We start from the raw sequence: 22,500 nt of genomic DNA, 5'->3' as shown, positions 1-22,500 counted from the left end.
TAGTCTGTTTTTCATCATCGTCATCATTGTCAAAAAAATAAAATTATACCTCAAGAAAGCCAGGACAAAATGTAATGTGAAATATATATGCTATATATCCATTCATATATATATATATACATATATATATATACACACACACTTACATAATACTTTCATTTGTCTGTATCCTACAGTCCATTATTCTTTATCAACATTACATGTTTTTTAAGCTTTATTTTTATTTATTTTTAATATCTTCCCGTGTCTCAGTCCCACCTGTTGTACGTTCACCATCCAACTGTCCCTCTCTCTGCTTGTGTCCCTCTCGCCCCCCCTCCTTCCCCTAGGAGACGGTCGCCCCAACTGGTCGGGGCCGGAGCCGGGGGGCCCCCAGCAGGAGGGTGCGGGGGGCCTCAGGAGAAGCGGCTCCTTCACCAAGCTGCGGGAGTCCATCCGCCGCAGCAGCGAGAAGCTGGTCCGCAAGCTCAAAGGAGTGGGCACCGAGGAGAGCGCCCCAAGGAACCCTGGGTAATCACTCTCATTCGCTATTCGCCGTTAAGTCGGGGCGCGTCACACATTCGGTACGGTCCGGGCTGCTCCATAGCCTTGAAGTACATTATAAATATTTAAATAGACAGAATAGATTTAAATATAGAACTACTAATTACTTTGCAATACTTATGAATAAGTAATGCTGAATAAATCTGTGATCTCTTCCCGCCGTTTTCCCGCTGCCCACACGGGGTCTTCAGGATGAAGAGGGCCAACTCTCTGAATGTGTTGAATGTTGGAGCCAGAGAGACCCGGGAAGCAGCTCAGGTGAGTTCCTGGACTTCTGTTACCTGCCCTTCAACACTCACAGTTCAACACAGGGTTTAATTCAGCACCGCTATTGCAGTGATACAAAGGGACTGATAAACATAACTACACCACACTGCAGTAGAAGTAGTAGTGAAGTAAAACCACAAGGTAACATACAGTGGGTGGGACATTCGGTGGTCTAAACAGGCCTTTGATCTATTTTCCAAAGATAGGATAGGCAATTTGGAGGAAACTATTAAGCCTGATTTTGAAAGTATTCAACCGTCAAAGTCATTCATGCCTTCCTCCGAAACGCTTGGCTTTCTCGCTAGCTTAGCAAAAGGTTTGCCTGGCCTAGTTGAAGTGCATGGTCCGAGTGTGTGCAGGTTGCTGAGTGGGTAGGGAGACAGACAGGTAAGCCACCCAGTAATAACATGATGGGGGCGATATAACTGTATTGATGGCTGTCAGGATGTTTAGAGAAATATGACCAACAATGCTTGAGAAACTAATTGCCAATTGTAACTTTAATCTAATTGTATCTTAAATAAACAACACCAGCCCATTTCTTTATCAGGAATTTTGATCTAGAAATCGTGACGTAAAAATAAAGTGTTGGTGATATAGAAACTTGTGTGTAGATTGGTTGAAGCGGACTACAATAAACGTGTACAACTGTCAACGCCACTGATGATTCTGTTTCCTGTGTTTATCAACAGCTTCCGGGTGGACTCACGGAAGCACGAGGTCTGAGCTCTAGCACTATGAGCCTAGCCCGGCGAGGGTCGCTAGGGGGAACGAGCTAACACACACACACACACACACACACACGCAGGTGATGCACACCCTTCTATAGACCAATCCTGATCCATCGCTCTGCGGACGGTTAGCTCGCCTCTCTGTGGAGGGTTAGCTCACCTCTCTGGGGAGGGTCACCTACGATCTATGGGTTGGTAGGTATTCACAGGGTTTACATTTTTCAGACCTCATCCGTTCTCATCCACACATCCTACATCAAGTGGTTCTGTGTATACCGGCCGTCATTATACTACAACACCACTGAATACCAGTAGCAATACCGCAAATATGAAATACTAAAACACTGCACTTTAGACAGCCAGACACGTCGACCATTTCAGACTCCGAAACATTCCGAAGAAATCATGAAACGCTACTTTATGTTCGTGCTCAAGAATGCCGTTTAGATGTTTAAAGAAATCGCATTTCCACTAGATTTGTATGCTGTAGAAGAATTGTGAAATACTTTTAAAATTGTGGTGCAGTTAAGCTGTTCATTTTGCTGCTTTTATCTGAAAATACAAAAGAAAGATTAATCCATCCAAATTTAGGGAGATACTAACACAAATCCAAAGTTCAAAGTTTCACAGCAGCATGCTAAATATGGAGGGTTTTACAACCTATGCATTGTGAATTGAATCTTGTACAACGGTGGGATGAGTTTCTTTTAGGTGACTAAGGTACTATTAAAACCATATCCTTTGACTTGCAAACATCCAGAAGAATATGGATCATAGGTCCTTTGCCGCAAATGACTAAATCATTATTCAATTAGTGGGACACCAAGCATTCTCTAAGTCAACAGTACATGATGGTCCTTATTTGGGCTTGGATTTGATTCAAAACGTATCCAACTTTATTTAAAGCTTGTTCAAAACAGCACAGAACTGTTACGCTTAGCTGTGTGTAACCATGGTTACATTCCAACGATGGTACAAGGAAATTGCTCAACCGAGTTTGGTGTCTTGAAGTGAGACGTGTTTTTATTTTATGTATTGTCGTGTTGTCCATTTTGATAAGAAGCTTGATATGAAATGTTTCGTAAACTTAATCGATATCCCCAAAGTTTGCTCTGTGTGCCTGAATGAACAACAATCATAAGTAATTTCAAAAAAAATGTTTGCGTGCTTATTTAACAGCTAATATTACCGTGCATGTTAAATGTGCACTCCCTCGTGGCACCAAAAACAGACCAAGACTATGGTCTCCTAAATCTCAAGGGCCCATCGTGGTTGGGGCCCCTGTGGCACTACATGTGTAGCTGTACATTCTATTACTATTTTTTTTCTCATGGATAAAACGACTTGTTGATGAACTGCTGGATGTAGAGTATTTGACTCATGTTTGATAGGGTGATTTCCAAAACCCTGGTCCTACTGTTGGCAGCCTAGCTAAGCTACGCTACAATCAGAATGTTGCACAGAAACCTAGAGTGGTACATAGGAGGTATTTATGTAGATCGTTACAAAGAAGGCCTAATGCGTTTGTTATGAAATGTTCATATTTTATATATATATTCCAAACCTGAAGCTGAACTGTCCAATAAAGCATTATAAGACTTTTGAGCATCCTTTTTTGATCATATTAAAATTACTATTAATTATCAGGTTATATTATTGAAAGACTTTGAATAATAGCGTGTGATTTGAGTGAGGAATAGGATGTGGGGCATGAGAGCTGGGAAGAGGGTCATGTAGGATGGGGAAATGACGAAAATGTAAAATTACAAATCTTAACAAATACTGAATGAGAAAAAAGGAAAAGTCAGTCATGTGAGTAAAGAAAAACATTTTGTATTTGAGGATTCGGGTTGAAAAACAGATACAAATATATTTTTATAAAAAGACATCTATGTACAGCTGCGAAAACCAAACGCAGAAAATCTCACTTCAACAAAAGTATCTGTACGACAGACACTAGACCAACACCAGGCTTGGTCAAGTTAGAAAACCACTTGTGTACTCATAAAACATTTAGATTCCATTGAAGAGCTACTAATCCCTTAAATCAAACCAAGGGACCAGCAACACCGCTGGTGGAAACGGGCATCGCAACTGCTGCTTCTAATTGGCCGACACACGACTTCACCATTCATAAGATGACAAGAGACCAATCAGAAACCAGCACGCCGTTGCTCCACGATGTCTTCAGCGTTTGGTTGCTCTTTGAGGCGTGGTCAAAACACGTGAATGTAACGTTATTAATACGGTGTGCTAGCTGGTTCATTGACTGTCACAGATGTTTTGGTGAATGCCTTAAAACGAACTGCAAATATGCACAGAGAGTTAACACTTTTTAATAAAGTGACAGCTTGCTGCTGCTAATTTCGTTTAACGGTGATTAGTAATACTGAAGAGATCAGGGTGAGGAAACAAAGTCATACAACCCCCTTTTTGAACCACTGGCCCACTTGTTTTAACGTAGGTACCCTGCTTTAAATGTCCTGTTCCTTGACTCTATAAACACAATTTGGAATAAATACTTTCCCAAGAGCATTGATAAGTTGATTTGCATACTTACTCCTTACAAATCTGACATTTAGCTCAATGTATTTAAGTGTATTCATCATTTTGATAACAGAAAAAAGTACTTATTTTTAAGATCTGGAGTGATTTACCGCATCACACCAGAGCGGCAGCAAATGAAGTTGAAATGAATTACAGAAATGAATTTGAACAGATAGATAATGTACTGTGGATATGTGACTCAAAATCACCAGGAAGCACATGACGTTTCCCTGATTCAGTTAAACCCCACAGAGCGGGGTCTCCAAGTAGACTCCCGGACCACTTCGAGTCCGTTCCAGGGGACCAGCGTACCCCTGACAGTTGTTGCCTAGCAGCGACGTAGTCCCAGTGTCGTCATGGTGACAGCATGGATTGCATGTGGTCAGGCCTGGTGAGCCATTTGGCTGATCTTCTTCAGCATCTCCTCTGACTCCAGCTGTTCTATCGTCAGCAGTGACAGACCCAGCTGGTCCTCCTGGGGAGAGAGGGAGGGAGAGAGAGAGGGAGAGGGGGAGGGGGAGGGAGAGAGAGAGAGAGATTATGGGGTTGAAGTAGACACTGTTGTAGATCTGTATTCTCTCCACACTAGCACAATTTTAAAATAGCCACTACAATTTTTACTCGACTAAATACGTGTCAGACAAAATAAAATAACAGTTACGTTGCTTTTCAAATTCACTGAGAAATAAAAAAAAGAACTAAAACAACTAAAAACTCAAACTAGAACTATAATTAGGTTGCAATAAACATGGGACTCTGCAAGTTATAATCGAGTTTAAAACATGCTCAAGCAATGTTATATTCATGTTTAAAACATGCAGAACCCCATGTTTATCACACAAGTCCCTGGGACCCCAACACATGACCCAGCATCCCCGGTGTGGCCGGTGGGCCGGGGGCCCGGGGCCTACCTGAGACCCCGTTGTGGCCGGTGGGCCGGGGGCCCGGGGCCTACCTGAGACACCGTTGTGGCCGGGGGCCCTACCCGAGACCCCGTTGTGGCCGGGGGCCGTACCTGAGACCCCGTTGTGGCCGGGGACCCTACCTGAGACCCCGTTGTGGCCGGGGGCCGGGGGCCCTACCTGAGACCCCGTTGTGGCCGGGGGCCCTACCTGAGACCCCGTTGTGGCCGGGGGCCCTACCTGAGACCCCGTTGTGGCCGGGGGCCGGGGGGCCGTACCTGAGACCCCGTTGTGGCCGGGGGCCGGGGGGCCGTACCTGAGACCCCGTTGTGGCCGGGGGCCCGGGGCCGTACCTGTCTGAAGGGCTGGGCCATCTGCCTCAGGAAGTGCTTGGACATCTGCACCGTCTCGTCCACCGTGAGGTTCAGGCTGCCGTCGCTGATGTGCTCCTGGATCCAGCGGGGCAGCTTCCCCCGCTTGTCCGCCCGGGCGTAGCGCTGGTGGGGGGGGGGGGGGGGGGGGACGACGACATACCAGTCAGCCCCCGTCACTCTGGATCCCCGTAGACCAGTAGACCAGACTCAGCCGGTTTTGAATGCAACCCCATGTGAGGTATTACTCATAACCTAACTTAACCCCACCAACATCTGCCGGTTACATCAGTGACCCAGCGGACTCGTGCAAATGATGCACAACGGTGATGAGCATGAAGGATTAACATTTGTGATGTCGCTTATAGATTTCACCATGCAGTGTTTACATTGGAGGGGGGAGGGGCAGTGCTTTGGGAAAGTTTAATATTTCTTTAAACCCAAAAGCAATCCTTCACATTTTCCTAAACAATAAAAGACCCAGCACTTGAAACGACAACGATCGTAACAACTACAGAACCCACAAAAAAGAAAGACACAAACAACGACTATAACAGAAAGAACAACTTTGACCTGTAAAAGGTAGGTACTAGTAGTTAGCACCGTGTACTAGAATGAGTGCAGAGGCTCATGTAAAACATAAGGACCAGACAGACAGACAGACAGACAGACAGACACACACCTTGTCAGCGAAGATCATGAGCCCGTAGTCCGTCTTGCCCCTGATGACCCGGCCCACGCACTGGGCCGCATGGCGCATGGCGTCGAACGTCAGGAAGTCGTTCTCCCGGATCTGGAACTGGTCCCGGAGGTACTCCAGACGCGCCTGGAGACAGACAGACAGACAGACAGAGAGACAGACAGACAGACAGACAGAGAGAGAGAGAGACACAGAAGCAGACAGAGACAGAGAGAGACACAGACAGACAGACAGAGAGAGAGACACAGAAGCAGACAGAGAGACACAGACAGACAGAAACAGAGACACAGATAGACAGAGAGAGAGACACAGAAGCAGACAGAGAGACACAGACAGACAGAAACAGAGACACAGATAGACAGAGAGAGAGACACAGAAGCAGACAGAGAGAGACACAGACAGACAGAGAGAGACAGACAAAGACATAGACACGTGCAGACAGACAGAGAGAGCATCCGAGAGAAAGAGAGAGCGAGAGACAGAAAGAAAGACAGACAGAGGAAAACAGAACCTTATGGGTTAAGTTAAAATATATTATGTGTGGGCTGACGAGAAGGACAGACGGGATGCACAGACAGACAGACCGACACTGACCTTCAGAATGCGGCTCTGTGTGTAAACATAAGGGACTCCGAACATGATCACTGCCCGACCAAAGTGGTGCACTGTGGGAAACACAAAACACTGTTGAACTAAACATATACGTTCGCATTGTTATGCATGGTGTCTCGTACGAGAATGAGATTGGATTCATGGTAAAACCTGAGCCATAGCTCAGCAATCTTTGGCCTTGCTCGTCAATAGTCAAAAGCATTTATTGATTGATTGGTCGATGAAATCCTGCTTGGCTTCAGGACCAACAAAGTAGGCCATTTCTAAGTGTGTGTCATAGTGGCAAAGTACCAAAATCGATTCCTTCCGACACTTTTCCTCGGGCCACAGACAGAAGGATGGCTCCTCTCCCGTTCTCACATGCCTGGAGCAGAGAAGAGTGTCCTGGGTTAGAATCAGTAGGACTGGGAGCCTGGTTTAACCCTAGGTCCTCACAATGCATGTATAAACAAAAGTGTGCTTCAATTATGAGGGCAGTCTGAAATTATGGATACGAGGAAAGTGAGCAACATTGATTTGTTGTGAGTCAGTGTGCAACAGTGTGGGTGCGTGCATTGGCTGACTCTTGTGTCACATTAAGTGGTAGCGAGGAAAGAGTGTCATGTACATATGAGAATTGAAGGCATTGTATGAGGCATTGTGGGGACAGTGTATCTGTAGATACCAGTTCTTTGTGTGTATTAAGTAAATGCGAGGACAATATGGAAGCATTTCGGAAGTCTGACCTCCTGGTATTTCTCCAGAGCCATGCTGGTCTCTGCAGCATCTGGCGTCTCAATGAAGATCAGCTTGTTCCTCTGGATGTTCTCCAGGATTCCCTGGACACAGAACACCGAGGATGTTAACAGTCAGAAGGAACACGGCTGGATCCTTGATTAAAACCATTGTTGTCGACTCTGCATGGATTTCAACAGGCTCTGCGGTCTGGAGATCGAGGACAGACCGGGAACTGGGTGGAACAGGAGAAGGGCACCCATTGCACTCCTGACCATCCCTGGAAGAAGGGATCCCCTACACTGCGTTTCTTCTCAAGATTTCTTCCTTGCTGATTCAAGGGAGTTTTTTCTTGCCCGTGTGGGGGCATGGGTAAAGGGGGGTGTCACAAATATTTGGCCTGTTAAAGCCCTTTGAGACTGTAATGGTGATTAAGGGCTATATAAATAAAATTGAATTGAATTGAATTGAATTGAAGGGTCGGCCGTAGCATGGGTCCACCGGTCGGAATCAAATCTAGGTTAGTAGCCAGGGAGCTGGTCAGCACACTACGAGTCATTCAAATTAGAATTTGTTGTTGTGGTGTGTTCACACATGTAAGCAGTGCATCGCCAGAGACGTGATCCGTGACAGGTAATGGCTCTAAAGAGAGAAGGTCTCAACAGGAGAGGAGCGGGACTGGTCTAGGCCCCGCTCCTCAGGGGCAGGGGCTGTGGTGAGGGTGGGGGGGGGGGGGCGGTGTCCCGGCCCGGTTCTCACCTGTTCATACCAGGACGCCACGATGTTCTCCATGTACATGTAGCTGGTGAAGAACGCCACGATGCCGTCAGGGACCACCCCGGACATCTCCAGCAGCAGGTTGCCGTAGTTACGGATCACAGCTGCGGAAGGGGACGAATGGAGCCAAACAAATATAAAGTACACACACACACACACACTGAGAATTTGACTAAGAGTCAAATCAATATTACATTGTTTAAGGGTAGACAACAATAATTACATAAATATCAAAGAACATATAGAATGTATCTTTTAGTCATTGTCACATTTGATCCTCACTGGGTTTGATAGTCATGCCTGGTGGTGTGAATGTAAAAGAAAAAAAAGAAAAAATCCAAATCCCAAAATATTCCCCACTGACCAAAGTCTTCTCTGGTCTCAAACTTGGAGCTCAGGGCCACCTGGTCGTTCCCCCGGCCCACGATCTGCGGAACGCCAACAGAGGTACATGAAGCTACAGCAGGGACACAGGGCCACTGTCTGAACAGGATGTCTGTACGAGGGGACCCACCAGGGGACAGAGGCAGGTCCGCGCCAGCGTCATGGTGAAGGACGCCACGGTAACGGGGCGGAAGTCCAGTATTTTTGGATAGATGTCCAGCGGGGAGAGAGTCTGCAGCGTAGTACACAAAAAAAACGTCAATAGCTGAAACCTCTCTATTTGTCATCGATATCATCGTGTTGTGGTATTGTAGGGTGAGGTTCATAGGTCAGAGGTCACCGACCCCGGACGTGATGATGACCGACTGGAACCTCTCGAAGACTGGCTTGATGGCGATTGACGGGTCCATGCAGCTGAAACACACCAGAGCAGAACCCTTGAGGAACTGTACACACTTTAGAGAGGCTTAGACCTACAATGCAAGACTAGTGGACACAAGAAGTATTACTACTTATCAGAAAAAAATTTGGAGGGACATGCAAACGTTTTAAAAATAAAATGTACTTTTCACACTCTAAAAAGATACTTGGTCTAACCATGCATTTGGGGACCCCAAGTGTAGTCAAATGTCCATTTGGTGGCCTACCTTAAGAGAACTATTGTATAATGCAAAGTCCCAGAGTGGAATCTAAAGAATGAAAAGCTTTCAAAGTGGCTTAAACATCTCTCTGTTCTTACTGAAGTTGCACTGAAAAACAAGCAAAGGGTCTATCAACTAAATTGACCTCACATCACGTTGGATTTAGAGTCAGTGCTGAACCAGATTCAAGTATCTGCAAGACAAAGTATCTCAGTGGAAACCATCGTCAAGGCGAAACCAGTTGAACCCTACTGGGACTGGAAGTCACCTGAAGTGACAGGGTGAACCCAGTGGAGCCGTACTGGGACTGGAAGTCACCTGAAGTGACAGGGTGAACCCAGTGGAGCCCTACTGGGACTGGAAGTCACCTGAAGTGACAGGGTGAACCCAGTGGAGCCCTACTGGGACTGAGTCACCTGAAGTGACAGGGTGAACCCAGTGGAGCCCTACTGGGACTGGAAGTCACAGGGTGAACCCAGTGGAGCCCTACTGGGACTGAGTCACCTGAAGTGACAGGGTGAACCCAGTGGAGCCCTACTGGGACGGAGAGGGTTAGGGTCGGGCTCACCTGAAGTGCAGCACTGGGTTGGCGATGGAGGGTGTTCGGTCCTCAAAAGGCTCGATGATGATGGTGAACCCTGGGGGGGAGGGGGGGCGAAGAGCAGAGACAGCAGCCTTAACACGACGCTGAAACTTCCAACAACACGCGCGTCCTTCTGCAGGCCCTCCAGAGCCTTTAGACCCGGCTCATTGGTGGGGACTGATCTGCATTGTCCAACATTATATTGATGCGGCTATTGTGCTTCGTTTCAGTTTTATTCTACGACCAATACAATTAACTCAAACGTTCAAGCACTCAATTTATATAGAGGTGAAACGGATAAACAGTGTGACCCTCTTCGTTGATGTTCCGGTCCAGAAGTACATTCACATTCACATGAGGACGTTCATGAGTTCAGGAGAGGCCGTACCCTGACTGTAGGTGCTCACAAGCGTCGCGAAGTTGGAGATCAGAGTGATGGCGGAGAAGTCTGTGAGGTCAGAGATCTCCAGGGTCCTGAGGAGCGACCGCAACCTCTCCGCACAGAACCTGACGACACATACAAATACACACATCACACACAGAACCACACACACACACACACCGAACTGACAATACAAACAAATATATATACACATCACACACACAGAACTGACGATACACACAAATACACACATCACACACAGAACCACACACACACACTGAACTGACAATACAAACAAATATACACATCACTCACAGAACTGACGATACACACATCAGACACAGAACCACACACGCACACACACAATCTGGCAATACACACAAATACACACACATAACCTGACAATACAAACGAATATCCAATTCAAACACAAAGAACCTGACAATACACCCAAATACATACACAAAGATCTGAAAATACACACATCACACACTACCTGACAATACAAACAGATACACACATCACACACAGAACCTGTCAATACACACAAATACAGACACGGGACCTGACAAATGCAAGGTTCCGGGACTGACCTGAGGGGCTTGCGGTCGATGCAGACCTTCTGGAAGATGTCCTTGAGGAACTGGGGGGCGCTCTCCTGCACCACGTGGTGCACGCGCAGGCGCGACTTCAGGTACTCCAGGAAGCGCTTCAGGAAGCCCACAAAGTGCTCCGCCGTGCGGATGCTGCCCGGAACCGCCTCTGAGACACGGACACACCGACAGACAGACAGGAGGAGGAGAGACAGACAGACAGACAGACAGACAGGAGGAGGAGAGACAGACAGACAGACAGGAGGAGAGACAGACAGACGGGAGGAGGAGAGACCGACAGACAGACAGACAGGAGGAGGAGAGACAGACAGACAGACAGACAGGAGGAGGAGAGACAGACAGACAGACAGACAGACAGGAGGAGGAGAGACAGACAGACACAGACAGACAGACAGACAGACAGGAGGAGAGACAGACAGACACACCGACAGACAGACAGGAGGAGGAGAGAACGACAGACAGACAGGAGGAGGAGAGACAGACAGACAGACAGACAGACAGACAGACAGACAGACAGACAGACAGACAGACAGGAGGAGAGACAGACAGACACACCGACAGACAGACAGGAGGAGGAGAGAACGACAGACAGACAGGAGGAGAGACAGACAGACAGACAGACAGACAGACAGACAGACAGACAGACAGACAGACAGACAGACAGACAGACAGGAGGAGGAGAGACAGACGTGCAGGAGGAGAGGCAAGCGTGCGAGGAAGAAAACAAGGAGCAATTTTGGATAAAGAAAATACCAAAATTATATTAAAATTGAATGTAGCCTATAAATATATTTAAATAACTATAACTACTAATACTGTAACATTTAAAAGTATGAAATAGATACGGATAGAAGTCCTAAACATAATTCACTTTATTCCTGGAATAATGAAGTGGGAAACGATGTAGTGACCCGTGTCACGTTCCCGAAACCTTTCCCATAAAGTGCCCACCTTGAAGAACCTCAGCGGGAAGGACAGGGTTGCCAAGGTAAACATCCGTTACCCTGGCAACGTTGGCTTCCTTCAGCCCCTCGACCAATCGCCGGTACTCCTCCTTCAGCTTGGCCGCGTCCGTCTCCTTTATCCTATCAGAGAGCGGAGGAGGCGGAGCCAAGGGTGTCACAGGATGAGCAAACTCTGGGCTTTGTTTTCGGACACTTGCACACATGTTCCACACAGTTGTGTCAATTTATGTTTTTCTTAAAGGCACTACAGAAAAATTCCACTTTTCCAACTTTTGAATGGACAATTAAAGAAATATACTGCAAAGTAAATCTTATTAATAAATTGATCTGAAGCTAGTTAATGTGAAGCTAGTTGATGTGAAGCTAGTTGATGTGAAGCTAGTCCACTCACTGGACTCTGCCTATATCTCATCATTGATTGTCTTGGTATTCAAACCCCTACCAGACACGGGCTGGCAGGTTGGCATTAAAGATCCCTAAAGTCCTTACTGAGCCAGGGAACAGTGTTTTTAGTTTTTATGCCCCATCATCCTGGAATTCCCTGCAGCATGAGCTAGGTATTAACTCCTTGGTTCCATTTAACCTTTTTAAGAAATTGCTCAAGGACAACCTGTCTCATTCATGTAATTGTTTTACTTAAATTTGTTTGTTATTATTTATATGTTTTAATTGTCTGTTTATTTTATTTTTCTGCCCTTAACATTTTTTATCCTGTTATTTCTGTTAGATTCCTAAATCCATGTATCCTTTGTACTTCCCTTTTACTTTGTATTCCAATGTATTCACTCGACATCATTGCAAATGAGTGCTTTGCCCTCACTGAATTTTCGAGTTTAAATAAATAAATAGAAATAGATGCAGAGACTAGCATTGCTCACTAGACCTTGTCGACCTTTGACCCCAATAGTCCTTACCTTTGTATGGTGGTCTGGAGGGTCTCCACGTTGCTGGTGCAACGGTCCAGGGTCCGCCTGGTGATGTTCACGCTCATGGAGTCGATACACACGTTGTCTGGGGGGGGGGGGAGGGGGAGGGAGAGGGAGAGGGAGAGGGAGAGAGACACACACAGACAGAGAGAGAGTTGCAGGTATGTTAGAAAAGGAAGTTCATCTCTAGATCTTAAAGCGGTTCCACAGTGGATTGAAGGAGAGGTACGCGGTTCATCTCTAGATCTTAAAGCGGATCCACACTGGATTAAAGGAGAGGTACGCGGTTCATCTCTAGATCTTAAAGCGGTTCCACAGTGGATTGAAGGAGAGGTACGCGGTTTATCTCTAGATCTTAAAGCGGTTCCACAGTGGATTAAAGGACAGGTACACAGTTCATCTCCCCACCGATGTTGTGGGCCTCGTCAAACACCACCACAGCCTTCTTGGTCAGCTCCTTGGACACCAGGTCTGCTATCTTGGGGTCCAGGAGGTAGTGGTAGCTGTACACCACGATGTTGGCATGGAGGATCTGCAGAACGACCAGTAGCAAAATGAGAACCCTTAATAGTTCACAACTTCACTCATCAAGGAGAGGTGGAGCGGTGAAATAAACGCTTTGGACATTATGGCAGACTTATCACGGAGACGGTAGCGGCATCTCCCAGAACCTTCCACTAGGAGTCCAGCTGGCGCTGTACTATCCTGACAACATGTCAATCTTGGTTAATATTGCTGCTTCAGGGAACCTCTACCTGCCAAAACACCGATCTAGAAGAAAATTCTCCAAACGAATGATCTATTTCCACCCCCGACGGCGTCTCAATGAATGTATTGTGTTTGGGTCCTGTAGGGGGGCAGTAGAGTGTAGTGGTCAGGGTGCTAGACCTCCAGTCTGAAAGGTACTTGGTTCGATCCCCAACGTCTGCCACCTATCTGTAGGCGTCCTGGGGCCTGTCCCTATGTCTGTGTGTCTACAGACTGGTGAGTAGACGATGACTTACGGCCTGGCGGGCCAGGAAGTACGGACACCAGCCCTTCTTCTGGCCAAACTCCTTCAGGTCGTCCAGGTTGTACACCCCGGGGGGCAGGGGTACCTGCCGGCCAATAGCATCAAACCCCTGCAAGGGGAAACACACACACACACACACACACACACACACACACACACACACACACACACACACACACACACACACACACACACACACACACACACACACACACACACACACACACACACACACACACACACACAGAGATGTATAACTATATGGAAAATGGAAAACTGATACAACAAAAATTAAAAATAAACGTAAACGTCTGTACGAGAGTGGTCATGTATTGAGCCATGACAGGCCAGTGTGGCTGTGATGACCGGGGCATGGTGGGTCAGGGGGGGGGGGGGGGTCGGGGGGGGGTCTCTGACCTCGTAGAAGCGACAGGAGGGCAGGCTGGGGTCACTGAGACGCTGCGCCCGGATGTACGAGGCCGTCAGCGAGTGGCACTTCCCGTCAACCTCCTTCCCGATGCGGAGGGCACTCACCTGCACCGGGAACACACGAGGGGTTAATACTGTGTTAAGACATGGTACACACGCCTAAAACACACAAGGGGTTAATACCGTGTTAAGACATGGTACACACGCCTAAAACACAGAAGGGGTTAATACCGGGTTAAAACATGGTACACACGCCTAAAACACACAAGGGGTTAATACCGTGTTAAGACATGGTACACACGCCTAAAACACAGAAGGGGTTAATACTGTGTTAAGACATGGTACACACGCCTAAAACACACAAGGGGTTAATACAGTGTTAAGACATGGTACACACGCCTAAAACACACAAGGGGTTAATACTGGGTTAAAACATGGTACACACGCCTAAAACATACAAGGGGTTAATACTGGGTTTAAACATGGTACACACGCCTAAAACACACAAGGGGTTAATACTGGGTTAAACACGGTATACACGCCTAAAACAAACAATATAAGTTTTTTAAGCGTGAAGAACTCTGGACCATTTACTATTTTTACTTTGTTTATATATACAGTTTTTGCACTTTTTAGAATTTATTTAGTGTAAAAATTACTTATTTTACTTCACTTTACTTTTAAACTTAATGCACCGTGGGTCTGAGACAAACTACATTTTGATTCCTCTATTTGTCTTGGACATTTGTTGGAATTGACAATAAAGCTGACTTTGACCTTTGACAACACATGGTATAACACACGATACAACACATGTGGTACCCCGAGTCATAACATGAACGTGGGTCTGCTGGGATAGGTATCTTCTTAGGTGCCTAACGAGGCTCTTAACGTGGCTCTTAACGAGGCTCCTAACTAGGCTCCTGACTGACCTCGGGGTGGATGCAGAGGTTCTTCCTGGAGGACAGGGCCAAGGCCAGGAAGTTGTTGGCCTCTCCGGTCTCTTTGCAGTGGAACTCAATCAGCTTCCTCAGCTCCTCCACCACCTATTGGATCAGAAAACTTTATCGTCCATCCACTGTGACAGAACACGGTCTTTAACAGACCTATTATATTAAAGATATAATATCCATCTTTTTTTTATATTCAGGGTGTATTTTAGTGCTTGTGTCTTCCTCAAAAGGCTCATCAAAGCATCTACGTTCTGATGTGACAGCCACACAGCGGCAGACCTTGCAGTACAGACCTTCTCGATCTCAGGCACCGTCCGCGAGCAGTAGATCAGCTTGGTGATCTCCAGAGGGTAGGCCTGTGAACAGACGTAACACACTGAAGAGGAGCGCAGGTAGGAGGAAGACAGTCGTTTATTTTCACCTCCAACACCCGTTAATAAGGTATCATAGGACTTTAGAGAACAGTTGTTGTCGGGCCGGTGAATATCAAAAACGAAGTCAAGTGACGCATCAGAAATGTATATAAAAAGGTTCAGAAATGTATATTAAAAGGGGTGCTTGTAATAGGGATATAACAAAAGTAATTTTGTGATATTGTTGTCGTTATTGATAACATATAAACACTTCAAGGAATACAACAGATAAAAATGAATCAAACCCCATATAGATTCAAGAAGGTCTAAGTTATTAAACTGTATTTCCCATAAAGAGCAGGGAGTATGGACCGTCCATCACACTGACCTTCTGATACGCAAGGATAAGAGACAGCAGAGAGATGGTTTTCCCGGTTCCAGACGGCATCTCCAGAACGCCATGGCCCTAAACGTAAACATCATGACAAAAACATCCCCTCTCCGTTTCTAACCATTCCTTTATCGCATGTTCCCACCAGATTAAAGATGTAGGATAATGTCGGACAGTAGCATTACAATATAGTACTGGCAATGCGTCCATCTAAAGTTGCAGCTACCTTGGCGTCCAGTGTCCGTTTCAGCTCTAGCATGTACGAGTACTGTTCCGGATAGATGTAGTCATAGGGGAAATACACCAGCAAACCCTCGATGTTCAGCCTGTTGGTTTAATGAGTGTGAGGCAACACATCAAGTTACTGACACAGACTAGGCGCTGAAGTCTATATAAAGCAGCTGATTGAAGATAAAATGTATCTCAGCAAGGAACCTTAACACAACCACTATAACAGATGAATGAATGAAGGATAATGATGACAGCTTCTGATATGAGGCATGGTGTTTGTATGGAAAGGTAATGGAGTAAAGATAAATTAAGTGGAGTTAGGTTTAACGTTACATTGGACATTCGCGAGATTATGGATAATTAAAGCAATCGTTAAATCACTTTTAAACAAATAATGCATTGATCACATCAGCGCTCATCTAAGAGCCCAGAATGAATGCGAGGATTTACTCACAATAATGCTGCTGTATGCCAGCTTATTTATTCAATATAGTTTAGTGTCAGCAGTAAACTTACTTCATGTTTGCAAGAGCAGTTGCAGACGCCTTTCCCTTTTGCACGTCACTTTCAATAACGTTAAATATCCACTTTCTGTACCTAATACAATGCAATACAATGCAACACTTCACTGCATTGGTGAAGTGCGTGTGACAATATAGCCGGTGCAAAAGTATTTCCGGTTCATTATTTTCAAAATAAAATATCTTCTTACCAAGAAAATAAAAGCACGTGGCCATCGTCTTGGAAACAGAACTTAAACTGTTTGTTTTCCCGTTAGTTTTTTTTCGGAGTGTCTATTCGTACCCCTGGTACTTGGCCTTGGCCAGACAGTTTGGCTAAAGACACCCTATATTTCATGTACTCCCCCTAAACGGCCAATTTATATGCAACAATTGCATTACTGTCTTATTTCACACCTTTTGTAATTTTCAACAACAACAATGTTTTTTTCTTCTTTAAAGGAACACCAGCCGAGGATAATATACTCTATACGACAGTTATGAGGAGTTCCACCTAGCAATGAAAACATGGAGTGCAGAGGGCTACCATCCAATGCAAAAAGAGAGATCTGAAAAGATACACTGTTCAGATACAACCGTCTAAGCACATTTAAGTAATCTAAATTTAGCCTTTATTGTGTCCATTATGGTGTCAGGAAGAGGTCAGTAATGTTTGATCCAATGCAATCAATTTATATTTGGAAAGAAAATCATTTATTCATTCACTATTGTTCACTAGGACTAAGAGACATATCTTATTCTTTCACATTCATTAATCATCATTAATTGCACCAGGGTACAAATAGCATATACCGATAATTGTACCAGGGGTGCAAATAGCCTCACCCTTTTTTCTTGTGTTGTGCTGCTACTAGGGTTGCCAACTTTAAGAAATTAAAATAAGGGACGCTCACCACGGGCCCGACTCCTGTGGGGCGGGGCGCCCGCAGCAGTGGTATGTTTTATTTTGTGCTGGTGTTTTTAGTAAAGGGTTGATCAAGAAAGGAATTAGTCATACTTGAAGCTTGAAATGCTTTATTATCATAAAACATTCTCTTATAAAGTGCAGTCAATTAAATCTTGAATGAAATGTCTTTGTGTGGCGTGTGCAGCAATGAACTTTTAAAATATAAACTAAATAAACTGAGAACTTCATGTTACTTTTTAAGTGCATAACTATAGGGACTCTCTTTGAACATTTTTACAAAAAAACCCAGTACAAATAAACAACAAAAACACTTATGTAAAAAAAGAAAGTGCAAAACATTACTCCTTCCCTCAACATTACTCCTCCCCTCAAAACTGTTACTTATTTTTCCAGGTGTACTTCTTGTTACTCCTTGCAGCACTGAGTAACTCTTTGTCTTTCAAAGCGCTGTTGTAAAACTCTGAACAGGACTGCTCAAAGTTGAGAGTGATCAGCAGCTCACTTCTCATGAGCTCTGTGGAGCACCTATTCCTGCAGTCACTCCATTTGTTGGCCATTCTGGAGAAGATCCTTTCCACACATCCAGTGGATGCTGGGATGCTCAGGATGTGTCTGGTGATAGACAGCATGTTTGGCAGGTCAGCTACTCGAAAGAGAGGTTGGTGGCTGCCAGGTTGGTGGCTGCCACCAACCTGGCAGCCACACCTTTGGACTTCCATTCATCTTCAGCATCTTCTTTGAGCCTCTTCAGAATGGGTTTTGCTGTGGAGCATTCATCATAAAGTTCATCCATGTTGACTTTATGGATGACGTTGAGCTTGGTGGTCACCCTCTCAATGTCAGTAAAGGTCATGGTGCCATGGTGCAGAGAGAGAGGTTGCAGTGAGAACAACCAGTAGTCTTCCGAAAAGTTGAACCATTTCTCAACATATGAGAGTGCTGTGTTGAGGAATACAGTAAAATCTGCCCTTGCCATGTCAGCATCAAGTGGAAGGAGACGCTGCAGCTTAAATTTAGTTAAGTAGCCATAGAACTGTTAATCTCGTCTCTGTGTGAGCTTTTGCTTGAAGTTTTCCATGATGGAATATAACTCAACACAGGTGGTTTCATCACTCTCCAGCTTCTTTACAACTTCCTCAAAGAGAGAGAGGATATTATTGCAGAAAAGAAGGTAAACCTCCACAATGTCTCCATCTTCCTCAGTTGAGTCCTCACTGAAATTTAACAATGCTCGAAGTTGTTTGGGACACTCCTCCCCCCAGGCTGATGAAGTACAATTTCAGTGCAATCCAGGTTTGCATTAGCCGGGTGATGGCTGGATTAAGGGAGAGCCACCTGGTTGTGACATGTCGCAGAATTTCCTGGAACGCAACATCACAAAACCTGCAAAACTCTTTGAGTGATTCTCTTCGTTTGGCAGATGTGGAAAAGAAGGCATAGACCTTCAGCACAACATTTTCCACATCTACAGTGAGCTGGTCAAGAGCATGATTCACTGAGTTGTGCAAAATATGGGCATGGCAGTTTCCTTGCAGCAGATCTTTTTATTACTTCTTCCAGTTGGTGAAGACAGAGTCTTGAATTCCATAATTCACATTTGTGTTGTCTGCAGTGCACTAAATGCTGTCACATGATCCAACGATAAGCCAAATTTGTCAAGCGACTGCTCTGTGAGAGCTACAATCCCAGCAGCGGACTCATCTGCATTTTCAATGAAATCCAGCATTTTGTTGGTGACCCCGCATTCTGGACTGAAGTATTGAACAGCAAGGGGGAACATCTTCCTGTTGCCTTTATTTGATGCATCTGTCTGAATGGAAAATGGGAGGGGTTTATCTGATGTTAGGGCCTTAAGAACATCAGCCACTGCCTTTGGAGCAAGGACATCTTTAACCACTGCCTCTGCCTTTGTTCTCCCTATACATTTCTTTTACAATTTTTGAATCCAGGAGAATCTTTTGATTCAGTTTATGTTCACAGTCAACACTGTTGTAGCTGAGGTTGTGTCTGACTGTGTGGTACACCTGTGTCACCTCAGCTACGGTAATATAGAGAGGAAGAGTGGGATGACATATTGTTGATTAAATTGAACATTTGTCTGTTGCCTGTCTTGTCACTCGAAAATAAGTCAGGTCATCCAAATAGTTAAACCACACTAATAATATAATTGATGTAATGATCACTGAACACTGCATTCCTCAAAAATATAAAAATTGTGACACAGAATACACAGAAAGCTCTACAAAAATGTTTAATCTAGGAAATGTATGTATATTAAAGAATAAAGGTTTTCTTTTAACAAATGTATTTTTTTATTTATTAACTGTTAATCCATTAGTATGATTTGTTCTTTAAATGGCCATATATAATATTTATATACTTCTGTATATTAAATAAATGGTCGTTCATTCGACTCTTAAAACTCAACATCCTAAACAATCAATCAAACCACAACAGTTTACTAAAATAGGCTCTGCCCATGCACTGCGATGTTCTGGCAAAAGCACAACCAGATAGGAAATCAATCACAACATAATGTCCCATACCGTATCAACCTCAGGAGATGATTGGGGTATGAAGAACTGTGACACTAACGCTTGGGTCTTCTGTGATCTTTCGTGTCTGCAGTGTTGCTCTCCTGTTGCATGCTGTCTGATGTCAGACAGCCCACCGTGCGCCACTGAAAACACTCGTCGACATATTTTACAACTTGCCTTGTAAACATCTCCATTGACGCTGTCCAGCCAAGGATGTCCGTCTTCCCACTCACGTCCGTACTTCGGCAAGCGTTTACGCTTTTGAGGACGTGGTGGAGTACCGGGTGTAGTGGGCATTTTTAAAAGGCGCGGGTTTTGTGAGCAGCGCCGGTGTGTGGTGTCTGTCGCTAGGCAACCGTGACCACCAAACGCATGCGCAGACACACAGATGACTGGAGCGGGTCTTGCGTAGATCCCGCCGCGACAATTTCGCTGACCGTAGTATTCCCTGTGTTTTGTTTTGATCATTATTGTTAGATTTAGTATTTGTGTGTGTGACAGACATGTGTATTGGACATTTATGGAAATACGGAACAAATTGCGTCCCGTATTGGTTCAATACGGGACGCAACATTTAATTGCCAAATAAGGGACGATTCCGTATTTTACGGGACGGTTGGCAACCCTAGCTGCTACATTAATTATGTTACCAAACAGACACCAGCAAAACATATTCATAGATGTATCTGTGTGTGTGTGTGTGTGTGTGTGTGTGTGTGTGTGTGTGTGTGTGTGTGTGTGTGTGTGTGTGTGTGTGTGTGTGTGTGTGTGTGTGTGTGTGTGTGTGTGCGCGCGCGCGCGTGTGTGTGTGTGTGTGCGCGCGTGCGTGCGTGTGTGTGTGTATGTAATAGAAGGTTTGAGTGTTACATGGATAGAAATTGCACACATGTCCATTGTATTTCGTAAAGGAATATATTTATTCATACATTTACAGTGATAGATATATATTCTCTTAATGATCAAATATAAACTACTGCGATGATATGGGATTCAACGGTAAGTCAAAACCAATGTTTTCATTTAAAAAATAAAATGAGCACTTACAAGTTCAAAACGATTTAATCGGTTTGACAAAAAAAATCGTCGTCTTCTTCGCTCTCTATGGTAATCACAATATCAAACATGAAAATCACTTGAAACGTTAATAATTCAGTTCTCTGAAATGGCGCTAGGTGGCATCCAAGGACACCAGTATCCATCTATCAACAATGACATGTGGAGCGCTTGGGCCAAAACACACACATTCTGCTTTGCTGTTAGTCAAGTGAAATCTTCACTAAATAGTCGTATAAAGATGCTGTTCTACATTACTAGGCCTACTTATCATTTGCATAATGACGCTGAAGAATACCATTTCTAAGGCAAGTTAAACGAATACATTTATGTGAACTTTTCAATTTAAATGCCTAAGCACTGTAGTGTGTACTAATTGTATTCAGAGGCGAGCATTGTACTAAACTTGTCATCGTCATCTTTATATAATTCATTATTTCTGAATGGACAGCAATCTAGCAAGAGGTGTGGCGACATCTGTTGTCAAAACGATGTACTGCAGTGTCTATATATTCAAATCACAGCTGTAGCTCTTCACAGACTATATTTACGAGAGAAATAGCAGAGGTTTGTCTCGGCGTGACTAGCACGAGACTGTGGTGAGCCAAGGGTTCCGTTTGCGTCCTCATTCCAGCAGTGGCCCCACTGTAATTTCCGGGTGTCCAGCCATTTAAAAAAACGTTCAAAAGGACCAGCCTTACGTCTGGCTTGGCTGTGGTCAAACTTAAACACAACACAACTGATGGCTTTTCAAGCACCTCCGGTCGGTTTGTATCCAGAGAGAAAACAACAACTTTCTCATGCCGTGAAGCACATTCCTACAGCGTGGCTGAATTTGAAAGCTTTCGTTTCCCCCTTAAATTCAGTTTTTTAGATTGTCTAAAAAATAGTAACCTCCTTTCTCCTTCTCTACTCCTCTCTCTTTCTCTCCCCCATCTTTCTGTCTCCCCCTCTCTCTCTCTTTCTCTCTCCCACTGTCTTCCTGTCTTTCTCTCTCTCTCTCTCTCTTCCTCCCTCTCCCTCACTCCCCCTCTATCTCACTGTCTCCCTTTTTCTCTCTGTCTCCCTCTCCCTCTTATCTCCTCTCCCCTGGCTCCCTCTCCCCTACCTCCCCCATCTCTCCCTCTGTCTGAACCCCTCTCCCCACTCCCAGGGCTGTAAAGCAGGAACACACCAGGGCCAGCTACAGCCCGCCGCTCAAAGCTCACAGCTCACAGCTCGCAGCGCTCGTCCACCTTCTTGTATCGCTCCATGATGCCAAGCACGTCCTCCAGGATCGAGGGGCCCAGGTCCAGGTTCAGCCCGGCCAAGGAGTCCGACCGGGAGATGGCCAGGTGGGGGGGAGCGGCCCTGAGCGACGCCACCCCCCCTGGGTGGATGGGGGTGGAGACGGAGGGGGCGACGGCGGAGGGGGCGACGGAGGTGGGGGCGACGGCGGAGGGGGCGACAGAGGG

The 22,500-nt window shown here is 45.3% G+C and overlaps 3 protein-coding genes across 9 annotated transcripts in view; 1 reads left to right on the top strand and 2 right to left on the bottom strand.

The window, feature by feature from the left end:
- klc3 (kinesin light chain 3) overlaps positions 1-3,142 on the top strand; it is a 12,780-nt gene extending 9,638 nt beyond the window's left edge. For all 7 annotated transcript variants that reach the window (XM_030381599.1, XM_030381603.1, XM_030381604.1 and 4 more), the window contains 3 exons: positions 330-510; positions 735-801; positions 1,503-3,142. In XM_030381599.1, coding sequence (XP_030237459.1) covers positions 330-510; positions 735-801; positions 1,503-1,589 — 335 coding nt within the window. In that variant the 3' untranslated portion in view covers positions 1,590-3,142. The remainder of the gene's footprint in view (positions 1-329; positions 511-734; positions 802-1,502) is intronic.
- A 212-nt stretch (positions 3,143-3,354) lies between these two features.
- Positions 3,355-16,705, bottom strand: ercc2 (excision repair cross-complementation group 2). Its single transcript, XM_030381597.1, has 23 exons — positions 16,545-16,705; positions 16,024-16,123; positions 15,795-15,872; positions 15,347-15,409; positions 15,033-15,146; positions 14,089-14,205; positions 13,664-13,780; positions 13,068-13,191; positions 12,648-12,744; positions 11,720-11,853; positions 10,748-10,916; positions 10,161-10,279; positions 9,758-9,827; positions 8,893-8,962; positions 8,679-8,780; positions 8,529-8,592; positions 8,147-8,268; positions 7,399-7,491; positions 6,965-7,037; positions 6,656-6,726; positions 6,044-6,187; positions 5,344-5,487; positions 3,355-4,563 (listed from the first exon to the last, which is right to left on the bottom strand). The coding sequence occupies exons 1-23, from the start codon at positions 16,547-16,549 to the stop codon at positions 4,471-4,473; spliced, it is 2,283 nt and encodes a 760-aa protein (XP_030237457.1). The 5' UTR covers positions 16,550-16,705; the 3' UTR covers positions 3,355-4,470.
- Positions 16,706-20,891: 4,186 nt separating this feature from the next.
- The window catches only part of LOC115561518 (cdc42 effector protein 3), a 3,314-nt gene continuing 1,705 nt past the window's right edge, over positions 20,892-22,500 (bottom strand). The window contains exon 1 of the mRNA XM_030381647.1: positions 20,892-22,500. This exon is cut by the window's right edge and continues 1,705 nt beyond it. Coding sequence (XP_030237507.1) covers positions 22,258-22,500 — 243 coding nt within the window. The 3' untranslated portion in view covers positions 20,892-22,257.

Source organism: Gadus morhua, chromosome 16 (assembly GCF_902167405.1).
Source record: "Gadus morhua chromosome 16, gadMor3.0, whole genome shotgun sequence".
Classification (NCBI taxonomy): Eukaryota; Metazoa; Chordata; class Actinopteri; order Gadiformes; family Gadidae; genus Gadus; species Gadus morhua.
The sequence above is the reverse complement of the archived record's forward strand: the minus strand, read 5'-3'. Positions and strand labels throughout refer to the sequence as shown.